Source organism: Pristis pectinata, chromosome 18 (assembly GCF_009764475.1).
Source record: "Pristis pectinata isolate sPriPec2 chromosome 18, sPriPec2.1.pri, whole genome shotgun sequence".
Taxonomy (NCBI): Eukaryota; Metazoa; Chordata; class Chondrichthyes; order Rhinopristiformes; family Pristidae; genus Pristis; species Pristis pectinata.
Genome location: NC_067422.1, coordinates 37,156,589 through 37,173,560, shown reverse-complemented (window position 1 = coordinate 37,173,560; position 16,972 = coordinate 37,156,589). Strand labels below are relative to the sequence as shown.

General features: G+C 41.9%; 1 protein-coding gene across 1 annotated transcript in view; it reads left to right on the top strand.

Annotated features, from left to right (window-relative positions):
- Positions 1 to 16,972, top strand: part of srp68 (signal recognition particle 68) — a 58,096-nt gene that overhangs the window by 2,363 nt on the left and 38,761 nt on the right. Inside the window, exons 2-5 of the mRNA XM_052032758.1 lie at positions 5,777 to 5,843; positions 13,088 to 13,201; positions 14,275 to 14,470; positions 14,829 to 14,911. Of these exons, the coding sequence (XP_051888718.1) occupies positions 5,777 to 5,843; positions 13,088 to 13,201; positions 14,275 to 14,470; positions 14,829 to 14,911 (460 nt within the window). The remainder of the gene's footprint in view (positions 1 to 5,776; positions 5,844 to 13,087; positions 13,202 to 14,274; positions 14,471 to 14,828; positions 14,912 to 16,972) is intronic.

Sequence of the window (16,972 nt, the reverse complement as noted above, 5' to 3'; positions counted from 1 at the left end):
GATGTTCACTCCCAGGAACTTGAAGCTATCAACCCTCTCGACCTCAGTGCAATTGATGTAGACAGGTGCATGTACACCGCCCCCTTTCCTGAAGTCAGTGACCAGCTCTTTAGTTTTGTTGACATTGAGGAAAGGTTGTTGTCATGACACCATTCCACTAAGCTCTCTATCTCCTTCCTGTACTCTGACTCATCACTGTTTGAGATATGGCCTGCAATGATGGTATCATCTGCAAGCTTGTGGATGGAGTTAGAGCAGAATCTGGCCACACAGTCGTGAGTGTATAGGGAGTAGAGGGCTGAGGATGCAGCCTTGTGGGGCACCAGTGTTGAGAATAATTGTGCCGGAGGTATTGCTGCCTATCCTCACTGATTGCGGTCTGTTTGTTAGAAAGTCAAGGATCCAGTTACAGAGGGAGGTGTTGAGTCCTAGGTCTTGGAGTTTGGTGACAAGCTTGCTTGGAATTATTGTATTGACGGCAGAGCTGTAGTCAATAAACAATATGTGTCTTTGCTGTCCAGATGCTCCAGAGCTGAGTGTAGGGCCAGGGAGATGGCATCCGCTGTAGACCTGTTTCGCCGATAGGTGAATTGCAATGGCTCTAGGTTGTCTGGTAGGCTGGAGTTGATGCATGCCGTGACCAATGTGTGTGACATTGATGACATCATGGCTATCAAGGAATAGAGCTGCAGGATCCACTGCCTGGAGTCAAAGTCGAGTTTATTGTCATATGCACAAGTGCAATGAAGCATCATAGGCACATATAAGCAGCCGTCACAAGAAAACCATAAATTAAACATAAACTATACACTATTTTTATATGAAAGAACACAATTAGAACAAAATAAAACAAAGTCCATTTTAGTGCAAAGTGGTCATAGTGTTACTAAACTGTAGCGATGAAGGTTTTACCATTTGGTTCAAGAATCGAGTGGCTGAAGGGAAGTAGCTGTTCTTGAACCTGGTGATGTAGGACTTCGGTCTTCTGTACTTCCTGCCTGGTGGTAGCTGAGAAAAGATGGCATGGTCAGATGGTGGGGATCTTTGATGGATGTTGCCTTCTTGAGGCAGCACCTCCTGTAGATACTATAATAGTGGGGAGGGATGTACGTGTGATTGGGCTAGTTTCTTGCTTGCGACTGTTCAGGCACTAAGCTTGATTGGAACTGCATAGCCACAAATATAATCCAGCCGTGGGAAATAAACCTGTGGGTTGGATTGAACACAATTAGCCTCACTAAAATTAGGTTGAGTCAGCATAGTTCTATCAAAGAAGAATTTCATAGATCTAATAATTTTTTAGATTGCAAATGCAATGTCGGCAGGAGATAAGTGGTTCTAACATCTAGATTTTTAAGAGGTGTTTGCTAAGAAGCTATGCAATGTTGTGCAAGGGCTGGGTAAGATTAGTGTAGAGCAATAATTGGTTAAAGGATGTAATTATTGATTTGGAAGTGGAGTGCTTTAGCAAATTGAGATGTCATGAGGATCATTACTTGGTCAGTCTATATGAATGATGAAAGCACAGATTGTAGTTTGGAGACACGAGACTGCAGCTGCTGGAATCTGGAGCGACAAACAATCTGCTGGAGGAACTCAGCGGGTCGAGCAGCATCTGTGGGAGGAAAGAAGTTGTCGATGTTTCAGGTCGAAACCCTGCAGCAGATTGTTGCTCCGGATTGTAGTTTATCCAAGTTTGCTAATAAAACAAAGGTAGATGGGGGAAACTGAGCTTTGAGCATGACAGAAACTAAGAGAGGATCTGGATAGGTTGAGAATTTGCAAGGTAATGGCAGACAGCATATTCTGGGAAAATATAAAGTTATTCAGTTTGATAGAACTTAAATACTGTTTTTCTATTTTAAATGATGAGAAATTAGTAACTGGGTGCACAATATTGGTTCATGAACTCACATAGTTAATGTGCAGGTGCAGAATTCATGTTAAAGGCTCATATCATTTGATTTCCTAATGGTAAGCAATTAGGAAGTTACATTGTATATTAGCCTTTAACACAAGGGTCGAATTACAAGAGTAAGGAAGCCTTGCTTTTATGAAATAGGGTTTTTTGAGACTGCAACTTGAATACTCTGTGTGGTTTTAGTGTTTGTAAAACTGTTAAAATCATTTGTTAAGGACATGATAGCAGAACATCTGGAAAGTTTTATATTCTGATCAAGCAGAATCAGCGTTGCTTCTTGAAGGGGAAACATGACTGATGATTTATCAGGGTTCTTTAAAGAAGTTTCAACCAGAGTGGGTAAAGAGGATCCAGTAGTTGTGATATATTTGGATTTTCAAAAGATGCTTGACAAAGTGCCACGCAACAGGTTACTTCACAAGGTAAAAGCTCAGTGTTGGAAGTAATATACAATTGTGGATAGAGCATTAGCTATCCAGCAGGAAGCAGTGAGTAGGGATCAGGAGTTCATTTTCAAGTTGGCAACTTGTCCCAGTGGGATCAATGCTGGAACCACAGCTGTTTAAAATATATAATGATTTAGAGGTGAGTAAGGAATATACTGTAGTCAAATTTGTGAATAATACAGAAGTAGCTTGAAAGGCATGCTGTAAGGAGGATACACACAACTTACAAGGAGAGATTGATAGTGGGCAAAAAGATAGCAGATGGGAAATGTAAAGTTGTTTACTTTGGAAGGAAGAATGATAAAACAGATGGGGGAGAAAACCCTACAAAGCTGCATCAGAATGGTTCGGAGGCACTTGTATGTGAAAATAAAGCTAGCAATCAGGTGACACAATGCCACGGTTAGTAGTGGTGTTGTCTTGGCTCCACAATGACCCGGGTTCAATCCTGACCTTGTCGTGTCTGTTAGAGTTTGCACATTCTCCCTGTGACTGAGTTTCCTTTGGGTGTTCCAGTTCCCTGATGCATTCTAAAGGCAAGTGTGTTGGTAGATTAATTGGCCACTGTGAATTGCTCCTGGTGTGTAAGTGAGTGTTGGAATCTGGGATGAGTTTATGAGAATGTGGGAAAATAAAATAGGATTAGCGTAGAATTAATGTAAGTGGATTCTTGCTGGTTGGTTTGGGCTGTAGGGCCATTTTCCATATGGTATGACGATAAGCAGGTGTAGCAGATAATTGGAGACATGAGAGAGACTGCAGATACTGGAAATCTGGAGCAGCACACAAAAATCTGTGGAGGGGAATTAATGTCAACGTTTGGGGCCGAGGCCCTTCGTCAGGACTCAGCCCGAAACGTTGACTGTAAATTTCCCTCCATAGATGCTGCTTGACCTGCTGAGTTCCTCCAGCATTTTGTGTGTGTTGTAGCACATAATTGGGAAAGATAGTGGAATGTTGGCTTCTATTTCAAGGTGGTCATAGTATAAATGTAGAGGGGGTCTTATTCAAAACTGTTCAAAGCACTAGTGAGGCCACACCTAGAGTACTAGAGGCACTCGACAGGTTGGGTAGCATTGGTGGGGAATGTTTAAGGTCAAAGACCCTTTGTCAGAACTAGGATGAGAAAACAAGTTGGTTTTAAACTGTAGAGATGGTGGAGGAGGCTGGATGGGACAAAAGGAGTATCTGATGGGCGAGCCCAGGTTTCTCAGGTGATTGCAATGTTCACTGTGTGAGAGGGAGAGAATATGAAAGGACACTTTAATGCTGTCATCTCTAGGTGTGAGCTGCTGCTGAGCTTGAAACCAAAAGCAGAAGGCTTGGAATACCCAGCAAATCAGGTTGTCTGTAAAGAGAGAAAAACAGACTTAATATTAGAGATGGATGACCCCTTCAAGCCTGTTCTGATACAAACAGAAAGCAAGTTATCTCAAGTTTGTTTATTGTCCTGGGCATTCATACCCAGGGTACAAATGGCATGAAAATTTGCATTTTGCAGCAGCAGCATAGTGCATGACAAACATAATTGCATTATATATAACTTGCATGACAAATAAAAATAGAGATAACAACATTAGTGCAAGTTGAAGGAATGTTGTCCTAGGTAGAAATAGGGTTTTTCTGGTCGGTTTAAGAACCTGGTGGGAGTGGAAAACCTGATGGGGAAAATAGCCGATGTTGTTCCTTTGATTAAGAAGGGCAACAGGGAGAAACCAAGAAATCAGGCTGGTGAGCCTTGCACCGGTGGTAGGGAAATTATTGGAGGAGATTCTTGGGGATAGGATGTGGGTAGGGCAGTGGATGTTGTCTACATGAACTTTAGTAAAGCATTTGACAAGGTCTGTCATGGTAGGCTGGTGTAGAACATTAAGTCTCATGTGAATCAGTGAGTAGTAAATTGGATCCAAAATTGGCTTGGTCATAGAGACAGGGCAGTGGTGGAGGGGTGTTTTTCTTACTGAAGCTCTGTGACTAGTGCTATGCAAAGATTAGTGCTGGGACCTCTGTTATTTGCATTGGATATTAAGGATTTGGTTGGAAAATATAGGTGGTCTGATGATGTCTGCAGATAAGTCTGATAAGTCTGCAGATGACATGAAAATTGGCGGAGTTGTGAATAGTGAGGAAGATTGTCAAGGGTCACAGCAGGATATAGATAATTTTGACATTTGGGTGGAGAAATGACAGATACAGCTTGATCTGGACAAGTGTGAGGTGATGCATTTTGGAAGGTCAAATGCAAGAGAAGTATACAGTAAATGGCATACCCCTTGGAATCATTGATGTACAGAGCCAACTTGGGGTGCAAGTACATAGCTCCCTGAAAGTGGCAACACAGATGGATAAGGGTGGTAAACAAGGCACACGGAACGCTTGCCTTCGGTTGGTGCATTGAGAATAGAAATTGGGAAGTCATGTTGCAACTGTGTAAAACTTTGGTTGGGCCATATTTGGAGTATTGTGTTCAATTCTGGTTGCTGTACTACAGGAAGGATGTGCTCCATGGTGTTACCTGGATTGGAGTGTATTACATGGAGAGGTTGGGCAAACCTCGTCAGAGGCTGAGGGGTGACCTGACAGAAGTATATAATATTGAGAGGTATAGATAGTCAAGAGTCTTTTTCCCAGGATGGAAATGTCAGATACTAGTGGGCATGGGTTTTCCCACGTGAGAGGGGAAAAATTTAAAGGACATATGAGTCAAGTGTTTTTACATACAGAGTGGTAGATTCCTGGAACACACTGCTGGGGAGTTAGTGGAAGCAGATATGATAGCAGCATTTAATGGGCATTTAGACAAACACATGAACACGCATGGAATAGAGGGATACAGACCATGTGCAGGGGGATGGGATTATTTAAATTGGCATCATGGTCAGTGCAGACATGGACCAAAGGCCTACTGTACTGTTCCATGTGCTATGAAATTGTTGATTTTTGATATTGAAATCTCAAGCTGATTTCAGTTATTTGGACTAGTGATGAGTAAGTTCAGGTTAACCTGGCTCAGAACAAACAAACCTTTCAGGAAGTACTGTGCAGTTTAGTACAAGGAGAAATGATGAGAACAATCTATATGTTGGCAAAATTGGTGTTTCACTGTGCCTGACTTTTTTATTTCAAACAGTTGCAAAAATCTAGGCAAAAGGTTCATAGATGAGTTTGATAGCTGGAGTATTTTGACCTCTGAGCTTGGTCGTGTAGTTATCTGGATGTGACTAGAGCTTTCCAGGTTTCTCTCCTGTAACTGTTCCAAGGCACTAGATCAAAACACATTTTTCCAGCCGTAATGAGACCCTGTGTGCTGCTTTCTCCCTCTGTGGTAGGCTCCTCTAAACTCCGGAGTTGAAGCAGGGACTTCCTTGGTACATTTCTCATCCTGCTTTCCTTAGTATTTGAATTCTAGTCTTGCAGATCATCAAGGACTCTCAGCAACAACATGGCCTACGACATGAAGACTATCAGAGATACAGGTCAGTGGAAATATTCTGGTTATGGGTCAGAGTTGTAGAGCGATATTCAGTGCCTACCTCCCTTTGGTGAACTTGCACATGTTAAGTTGTTAACAGATTAAGGTGCAATGAGATATCATTTAATTACCCATGTAAGGACTCAAGTAACTTGTATCCATGTACAGCAACACCAATTGCCCTTCCAATGTGCTCTGTGACTTTTGTCAGTTTTAGTTGTGCAGTAACCAGAGTACAAATTGCTTTATTGCTTGTTTAAAAAGCTTGTCTACTAATGGATTTATTTTTCTTGTACCTCTATCCAGATTGGATAGTCTATATTTGCAAATCAAATTGCACAACAGGATTGCTGTATTGTTTAACAGTGGGCTTTAAGGTAAAGATTTAGGTTAATTTCAGGCCTGTTAACAGCATTCATATTCTTAAGTACTTATGGGTATTGGTTTATTATTGTCACTTGTACCGAGGTACAGTGAAAAACTTGTCTTGCATACCGATCGTACAGGTCAATTCATTACATAGTGCAGTTACATCGGGTTAGTACAGAGTGCATTGAGGTAGTGTGGATAAAAACAATACAAAGTGTCACAGCTACAGAGAAAGTGCATTGCAATAAGGTGCAAGGTCACAGTCCATCTCATCGTATAAGGGAACCGTTCAATAGTCTTATCACAATAGGGTAGAAGCTGTCCTTAAGTCTGGTGGTATGTGCCCTGAGGCTCCTGTATCTTCTATCTGATGGAAGAGGAGAGAAGAGAGAATGACCCGGGTAGGTGGGGTCTTTGATTATGCTGGCTGCTTCACCAAGACAGCCAGAGGTAAAGACAGTCCAAGGAGGGGAGGCTGGTGTCCATGATGCGCTGGGCTGTGTCCGCAACTCTCTGCAGTTTCTTGCGGTCCTGGGCAGATTTGTACCTTATCCTAGTGTTATTGAACGGCTAATAAGGAGTGAATCACAAATGAAAATTTTATTGAGCATGTGTGGCTTCTGCATTGAATAATGGATAACTGGGACGGTGTTATGGACTGGAATTTAATCCATTAAAGTTATTGGAAAGCTGGTTATTGGGACAATCCCTTGAGAATCTTGGAGTCACATGATTTTTCTCACTGGTTGTTAATTGACATGCAGTTCTTTGTCATGGGACTTCCATCCATAATCTTTTGTTTCCTTAGTTGTTGAAGACATATCTCGGATATGTGTATTAGGATTGAAAACAAAGTTTTTTTTAGAAATACTCAACAGGTCAGGCAGCATCTATGGGGAGAAAAAGTCAATGCATTTTCTGTTTTTATTTTGATTGTCCAGCGTCTGTGGATCCTTTTTTCTCTGTGAGGAGGACTCTACAGTTTGAATAGTTTACAGTTGTACGCAGTAAATTTACATATTGGGGACCTAAAGTGCTAATTAAATGTACATTCTGGATATCATTTTCTCCAAGATTAAAATTATCCTTTTGCACTTAACCCCAGTCTCCTCCACCCCTCTGCTCCATGTTCCAAACTTGGCTGCCCATTCTTTTGTCTCAGTGAGGAGTTTACAGAATATGCTTTGTCACTGGAACCCCACGGGGCTAAGATTCTGCAGAAATTTAATACATTTTCTATTCATTACGATTTTTCTTGTGTAAATAGGGCAATGTACAATACACTTGCAAGAGAGTTAAAGTGTAACAGAATTCGTTGTCACAAGATGGGGTTATTGAAATAAGCTTCTGAGGGGGTTTGAGAATGCTGTGAGGATGGTTTTCTATTGAAAACTAGAACTAGGGTGCATAATTTTGTGATCAGCATTGCCATGAGCAATCTCCCCTTCAGAGGGTTGTGAATCTTTAGTTCTCTACTCTTGTTGTCATTAATTATGATCATGCCCCAGATGGATACATTTTTGGATCACTAGAGAATTGAGTTGTGTAGTCAGACTGGAAAATGTGATTGAGGCCAATGGTCAGATCATTTACATTCTTAATGGCAGAACAGGCCTGAGGGGCTGAATGGCTTATTCCTTCACAACTTGTGTAATGCCAAACTGAATAATTTTCAGAAGAGTTGCTTGACGAGTGCAGTTCTGATTTGAAATGGGTAAGGAGCAGTATTTATGGTGATCTAACCTCTGATTTTTACCCCACACGGAAACTACCCTGCCCAATATTTGTTGGGTATGGGATTCCTCTATATCCCCCTCCAAGTAGAAGGGCTTCACCCTGCCAACTTTCGCAAATGGGATAGTTATGATTGAAGGTTTGTCACTGTGTATTGCTGCCGCATACTTATGGCTTCCCGCAGACCGATGTGATCATCGTTCATTAAACAAGTGGGGCCCTGGCAGATATATTTAAAATGTCCTTAGCCATGGGTGTGGTGCCGGAGGACTGGAGGGTAGCTCATGTTGTTCCGTTGCTTAAAAAAGGCTCTAAAAGTAAACCAGGTAATTACAGGCCAGTGAGGCTGACATCAGTAGTAGGTAAGTTATTGGAAGGTGTTCTGAGAGATCGGATATACAAGTATTTGGACAGCCAAGGGCTGATTAAGGATAGTCAGCATGGCTTTGTGCGTGGTAGATCGTGTTTAATGAATCTTGTAGAGTTTTTTGAGGAGGTTACCAAGAAAGTAGATGAAGGAAAGGCTGTGGATGTTGTCTACATGGACTTTAGTAAGGCCTTTGACAAGGTCCCACATGGGAGGTTAGTTCAGAAGGTTCAGTCACTAGGTATCCATGGAAAGGTTGTAAACTGGATTCAAAATTGGCTGTGTGGGAGAAGACAGTGGTAGTGGATGACTGTTTCTCAGACTGGAGGCCTGTGACTAGTGGTGTGCCTCAGGGATCTGTGCTGGGTCCATTGTTGTTTGTTGTCTATATCAATGATCTAGATGATAATGTGGTAAATTGGATCAGCAAGTTTGCTGATGACACTAAAATTGGAGGCGTAGTGGACAGCGAGGAAGGCTTTCAAAGCTTGCAGAGGGATCTGAACTAACCGGAAAAATGAGCCAGAAAATGGCAGATGGAATTTAATGCAGACAAGTGCGGTGTTGCATTGTGGAAGGACAAATCAAGGTAGGACATACACAGTAAGTGATAGGGCACTGAGGAGTGCGGAGGAACAAAGGGATCTGGGAGTTCAGGTACATAATTCCCTGAAAGTGGCGTCACAGGTAGACAGGGTTGTAAAAAAAAAAGGTTTTCGCATCCTGGCATTCGTAAATCAAAGTATTGGGTATAGGAGTTGGGATGTTATGGTGAGGTTGTATACCTCATTGGTGAGGCCAAATTTGGAGTATTGTGTGCAATTCTGGTCACCTAACTATAGGAAGGATATCAGTAAGATTGAAAGAGTGCAGAGGAGATTTACTAGAATGTTGCTGGGTCGTCAGGAGTTGAGTTATAGAGAAAGATTGAAGAGGTTAGGACTTTATTCCTTGGAGCATAGAAGAATGAGGGGAGATTTGATAGAGGTTTACAAAATTATGAGAGGCATAGACAGAGTTAATGCGAGTAGGCTCTTTTCACCTACGAGAGGACGTGGCTTCAGGGTGAAAGGGGAAAGGTTTAAGGGGAACATTAGGGGGAACAACTTAACTCAGAGTGGTGAAAGTGTGGAACGGGCTGCCATCTGATGTAGTAAATGCGGGCTCACTCTTAAGTTTAAGAATAAGTGGATAGATACATGGACGGGAGAAGTTTGGAGGATTATGGACTGGGTGCAGGTAAATGGGACTAGCGGAATAACGTTTCAGCACAGACTAGAAGGGCTGAATGGCTTGTTTTCTGTCCTGTAGTGTTCTGTGGTTCTAATAGCAGCACAAACTTCTATTCCTTTGGCCTTCATTCTGGGAAAGTAAATATTTTGAGAATCTTTAAAGGATATTGCTTAAACCCAAAATTCTGCATGCAAGCTGTCAATTATTCTGGTCCCTGCTCCCTTTCAGACTCCCCTCCTCCTTGTTCACCTTTGCTTTGGGCCCACACCTACAAGAAAGGAAAAGGTGTGTAAGAGGACTTGTGAATGGTGTATATTCAGGTCTTTGTATTTTCCCACTAGAATCTTTATCTTGCCTGGATCCTTGGACCAGCAGAGGGTCCTTTAACATGTGGGAAACGCTGGAGACCCAGCAGTGATTTGTGGCCCTCTTTAAAAAAAAAATTTGGACCATATTGTTAACGCATCACATAAACAGGACTGGTGATTCTTTTTTTCTGGTTGAATTTTGAGCATAGGGAATAACTGTAATTGTAGAAAGGTTACAGTGCAGAAGAGGCCACTTGCCACACCTCCGTGCCTGTTGTCAACCAGAGCGACTCTTCAGTTCCACCCACCGCCCCTTTCATAGCCTTGCAAGTATTACCTCGTCATAATGGAACCTGCTCCACCACATCTGCAGGCAGTGCGTTCCAGACTCTTAAAACACTTTTCCTTGTGCCACTCCTCATTGTCTTGCCTTTTATCTTGTGCCTGTGACCTCTAATCTTTGACACCTTCACCAGTGGGTTAAGCCTCCCACTGTCTGGACCTCTCATCATTCTATCAAATTCCACTCTGCTTTCTCTTCAGAGGAAACATTCCCAGCTCCTCCAATGTATCATTGTATCTATAATCCCTTCTCAGGAGTCATTCTCATTTTCTGGACTCTTGAATGCCATCACATCCTTAATGTGGTAACTTCAATTAAACATAAAACTGCAGCTGACATCAGACCAATATTTTGTAAAAATGTAATTTCCCTGATTTTATTTTCCGTACTTTTATTGATTAAGTGTAAAATTGCATATGCCTTATCAATCTGCCCTACACTATTAATGATTTGTGTACCCATACCCTTCCTTGTCCTGTACCCCTTGAAGAACAGTACCTGTTATTCTATGTATTCTTTCTGCATTCCTAACAAAATGCATCACCTTGCATTTCTCCACATTAAACTTTGTCTGCAATGTGTCTGTCCATTCCACCAGCCTTTTTCACTTCCCCTCTGATTCGTTTGTAATCTGCCTGGTTCTTGCTGGTATTCACGTCCCAGCATTTGTCATGTGTAGCCTTTTCTTTGCTTTATCTTCCGTTGCAACTCTTTTGTCATCCAGGGAGCTCTGGATTTGTTTGTTCTACCTTTTCCCTTTATGCGAATGTGCCTCACCTGTATCTGAACCACCTCTTCCTTAAAAGCAGCCAGTCTGGTGTTTACAACCCAACCCAACATTTGACATATGCAGCCTTTACAGATCTATTCTCATCCTATTAAAATTAGTCTTCCTACAATTAATTACTTTTACTTTGGGGTGATTCTTTTCTGTAGCTATTCTATTTTATGATGCGGTCAATATATCAGAAATGTTCCCCTACCAAAACCAGGCATGCTTCATTCCCCAGAACCAGATCCAGCAATGCCCTCTTCATTGTTGAACCGGAGATGTGCTCTGGACACGTTCACCCTTTCTGCCCTCAACACGATTTCTATCCTAGTTTACATTCTGGTAATTAAAGTCCCAGTTATAAGTACCTTACAGCGTTTGCACTTCTGTTTACTTCTCTAGCTTTCTCACTCGTTGGTGACCTATAGAATACACATGCTCAGCTCTAACCAAACCGATTCTGTCTTTGACCCATCTGCGATGTTCTCTTTAGCACTCTAATATCCTCATTAATCAATATTGCTATCTCCTTTCTCTCCTGTGTTTCCTAAGCGTTTTGTATCCAGGAATATTTAATGCCCAGTCCTGCCCATTTTGAGTCAAGTTTCTGTTGTTGCCTCATGTTACATCGTCTTCCCATGCAGCTCTCAGTGCCTGTAGTTCACTAACCTTGTTTACCACACTATACACATTCACATACATGTGTAGTAAACCAATTTAGTTACTTATTTCATTTCAATTTTCCATGACCCTAGCAAAATCCAAATGCTGACCCTAATCAAGTGTGAACTATCTTCCCCATTTAATTTTGCTTTTTTGCCATTAATTTTATTTTAGCATTTTTTCTTATCTTGACACTATTTGATGGTGAACTCTTGTGTTTGTACGCTCTGCTCCTTTCTGATGCACCTTAATTATTACTACCTCTGCCAATACCCTTCAACATTGTCTTTTCCCTTTTTCTTTGCCTTCCTAAGTACCCCTGAAGCTGAACTGAACTCCTATCTTCTATTTCTAGCTCAACTCTTCTCTATTTGGATTGTACCCTTGGGTTCCCAACACCTTCCCCAACCCCCATCCTACCTAGCTTAAGACCTCCCCAACATCACAAGAAACTTTCTTGTGAGGATATTGGTCGCGTTCCTGTTGAGGTGCAATCTGTCTGGCTTGTGGAAGTCCCATCTCCCTCCAAAGCAGTCCCAATTCCTTGGAAATCTAAAGCCTTCCCTTCGTCATCTCTCCAGTTACCATGAGACACAGGAGCAGAATTAGGCCATTCGGCCCATCGGGTCTGCTCTGGTTATTCGATCATGGCTGATTTATTTTTCCCTCTCAGCCCCATTCTCATCCCTTCTCCCCGTAACCTTTGACGGCCTCACTAATCAAGAACCTATCAACCTCTGCTTTAAATATACCCAATGACGTTGCCTCCACAGCCGCCTGTGGCAATGAACTCCACAGATTCACCACCCTCTGGCTAAAGAAATTCCTCCTGATCCCTGTTCTCAAGAGATGTCCTCGTATTCTGAGGCTGTGCCCTCTGCTCCTAGACTCTCCCACTGCTGGAAACATCCTCTCCACATCCAGGCCTTTCAATACTTAGTGGGTTTCAGTGAGATCCCTCCTCATCCTTCTAAACTCCAATGAGTACAGGCCCAGAGCCATCAAACACTCCTCATATGTTAACCCTTTCATTCCTGGGATCATTCTTGTAAACCTCCTCTGGACCCTCTCCAATGCCAGCACATCCTTCCTTAGATATGGGGCCCAAAACTGCTCTCAATACTCCAAATGTGGTCTGACCAATGTTACATCGGCTTTACCTTCCTATTTCTGTATTTACTAAAGTGTCAGTTAAAGGAATCTTTCAAGTATTAAAAGAAATTTGCAGGGATTCAGGGAGCAGGGAAGTGAGAGTCATTGGGTGGCACAGATGCAATGGGACAAATGACTTCCTTTGTGTGATGCCATGTTGAGTTCAGGTACTCTCTCCCTTTGTGTGATTGTTCTCTACGGCAAGTAAGTGATTGTTTGACTGCAGCTCTGTGCTTCTGTTAATTCTATTTAGTGATAAACTAGGATTGGCTGTAGTATCACTAACACTTTCTCTGGTTGATATCAGGGGTTACTGTTCGCGCAGACTACGCCGTCTCAGGAAAGCACTTGGCTTTAAAATGGGAAACCGTCACAAGTTCACGGGCAAGAAGGTCACAGTGGATATTCTGTCAGACAGCAGGTAGGAGACTGGAGAATGACCATCCTAATGTTTATTTTCACTACGCAGACTCGTAAGGAAATAGGTCCTTCAGGCCAACAAGTCTATGCCTGCTGTCGAGCATCCCCAAGTCCTACCCTAATCTCACATTCTTCCCTCATTCCCTTCAACTCACCTACACACTAGGGCCAATTTACAGTGGCCAATTACCCACCAATCCATGTTTTTGGAATGTGGGAAGAAATGGGAGAACCCAGGAGAAACCCACACAGTCGCAAAGAACATACAAACTTCTCTGTCATCTCTGGAGATCAAGATTGAAACCAAGTGACTGAGGCAGCAGCTCAACTAGCTGCACCACTCTGCCACCCATGTTTGGATGAAACATTATTGTGTCCTCTTGGGAGATTAAATAATCCCATTTGAGATCCTTGCTTCTGTGCATCGGGAGCACACAGAAGCCCAGCATAAATGACAGAAGGAATGCACAACCTTGCAACTACGTACCCACCCATCAGACCTCTCAGAACCCACAAAACTGGAATGGGTGCAAGTTATCCCTGATTTTTGAAGAAAAAATAAAGGGAGTTCTCTGTAGAGTCCTGGCTGGTATTTACAACCACCATATTTAAAATTTCATCAGGTCATTTGAGGCATTGTTGTGTGCAACCTCGGCAGTGTTTCCTGCATTACAGCAGTGATTACCCTTCCAGATTTCTTTCTTAGATGTTAACTGGATTGAGATGTCTTGAAGTCATAAGCTGCAATGTAAATCCAGCTCTTCATGAGCTCCAAGGCAAAAATGGAGGCATAGGAAATGTAGCCAAAGCTTGATTAATGCTAGTAATGTTTAGAGAAAGAATTGATAGACAAGGCATAGATTACTCAAAGTCATTTCCCAGGGGTGAAGCACGAGTTTCCATGTGCTATGTGGTCCTAGAATGCCCATTTTGAATTCTCCAGCTACCTGAATGTTGTGATGTACTTTGAGTAATATTAATAAATTACTATTACTGATGGTGATTTTAGGCCCAACCATTCTCACTGTTTAGCTGGACAGTGCTTTTCTCATCCTGTGGTTGTCCTGTTTGTAGGTATTTGCTGCTGGTTCTAATGGATGCAGAGCGAGCTTGGAGCTATGCCATGCAGCTGAAACAAGAAGCAAACACTGAACCTCGCAAACGCTTCCACTTGTTCTCTCGGCTCAGGAAAGCTGTCAAGCATGCAGAAGAGCTGGAACACTTGTGTGAAAGCAATTGTGTTGATGCAAAAACAAAACTGGAAGCTCAGGTAAATGGTTGACTTGTTCTGGGGAGGGTGGGAGTTGGGTAGTGTCCACATACCTCATTGCTTTTACATTTTGCATTGATCCTGTTTGATCTCTGCATCTGTCTTTTTAACTTTGCTTTATAGAACCAATTCTTTTATTAGTTCTTTGTGACTAATATGGACATTTGCTTTAAGCTAGACTAATCTAGCGTGTCTTTGGATCTGCAGTGGTGCTTTCACTACTGTTTTAGCTCATACTCTAAAAGGCCAGTGGAGGAAATGCATTGCTTGTGCTTTATTATTCATTCTGATTGTCAAAGATGTTTGTGTGCCCTTTTCAGACGTGCTTTCCATGATGATTGCTTTACAATTTTTACAGGCGTATACTGCCTATCTTAAAGGCATGCTGAGTTTCGAGCTGCAAGAATGGAAAGGTGCTATGGAGGCTCTGCACAAATGCAAGTAAGTGGTGTGCTTCATTACAAGTGTGGCTTTGTATTCGCCCTGCTGGTTCCTATCAATGTGTGCTATATGTTGTGGTCTCCATCAATTCTGCCCACATCCATGCAGCATTTCTTTCTTAAAAACTCCCAATTGGTTATAACTGATGCTGATGGAACTCCCACAAGTGGTTAGGCAGGGACTTGCAAAATGCAGTTATGAGCATAAATTTCCTTTCAATATTTTGGAAGGACTGGTTTCCCATTGCTTTTTGTCCTCTTGTGCAATTTGCTGAGTAAGGAGTTGCTATCATTATTAAATGCTATCATTATTATTGTGCTTTTGCAATCCATGCAAGAGCTTGTACATTTTTCTCTCCGCACTCAGACCATAGCAACACATTCTCAGAGTTGGTAAAGATCCATTTTTAGGCCTACAATAAAAGCCCAAGCACTAAATTAGTGAAAAAATATTAATCTAGGCCAATGAGCAAAACTGGCAAATGTATTTCAGTGAATGCGAATTGAAGCTATTCATTTTGGATATCGAAGAAAGGCTAAAACAGACTGATTTCTAATTGGCGAAATGCTTGAGGCAGTGATAATTATAAATCATTATGATGCCATGGACAGGTACAGAAAGTTATCAAAAAGACAAATGAAATACAGGAGGGGGTGGAGGTTCCGCTCCATTTGTTTAAAGATCTGGTTTAACCTCACCTGGAGATTGGGAACTACACCCTCAAAGATGTACAGCTGAATTTACCAGAATGCTATCTGGACTCTGGAGTTAAATTCCTGGAGAGATTACAGAAACTAGGGTAGTGATCCCTGGAATTTAGAAGGTTAAGTTGTAATTTTGATTGATCGTTTCAAGATATCTATTACTGCTGGTTGTGGGGTCTTAAACTGGAGGGTGTTCTCACTCTCTCTATATGTAGTAAAAAAAAACAAAGCCAAGCCTTTTGGAAATAAAAGTAGGAAGCATCTTACACAGAATGAGAACAGGGGTGATTGACTATCTTGCTGCTTAACCTATAAAAAGTGGGTAGAATTGATTTATTGGGCACGATCTTGGCCAGTGCCATTTGAAAATTATTTTTTCTCAACCAGGACAAAATTGAGTTTCATCCAAAAGCAGCAACTGATACTTGATCAGTTGTTTCAAATTGTGATCAATACATTTGTTAGGCAAGGTTATTAAAGGAGACAGGGAAAGATGGGATACTTAAAGTTAAGTCACACTTCAGCATTACATTGAAAAGTGGAACATGCTTGAGGGGCTAAAAGCTCTGCTAGTTCCTTCTTTCTTTGTCAATCCTCTCTGATCTATCTTGCTGCAATCCAGAGTACGAGGGAGGAATTGTGCTTCAGTCCACAGGCTCTTGCTAGACGTGCACGGTGTCAAATGCACGTGAACTGTACTGGGGGAAGGGCAATGATCAGGCTGCCTTGATGCATGTGTATATATTGTGCCAGCGATATTTCCTGTAGGTATACTAGGGTTTACTGAAGAGAAGAGTAATGGATTTGAATTATCTTTGCATGTGGTTTTGTGGACCATATTGCTACCTATTTTCTGCATTACAGTAAAACTGAATCTGGCAGGCTCAGGACTTTGGTGCTGGATTGGCAGATTTTCCAGACTATTGAATCTCATCTCTAGTACCTCAGTATACTTCTATTTCATTTTATTTTAGATGTTACACAATATAATTGTCAGATGAACTGGATAGGTAGAAAGAGAGCACGGGAGCCAAGGTCCTGGTTCCCACACTCCCTCCCTTCTCACTAGAGCCCTGGTTACTGAACTTCTACAAACTGGAGGTGGTTGACTATCTTGCTGTTTGACCTGTAAGAACAAAAAAAAAAGTGGGTAGAAGTGATTTAGTGGGCACAATCTTGGCCAATGCTATTTGAAACTTACCTTCCCTCAACCAGAGTCAGGATTTTGAACAGGACAAAAAGCAGCTGCTCTCCATGCAATCATATTTCATACACAACCATCTTTTACCACTTTGCTCTCACCTAGTCTCTTTTAATTTCTTGCTTTTAACTGTCTTCCTCTTTCACTATTTTGCCC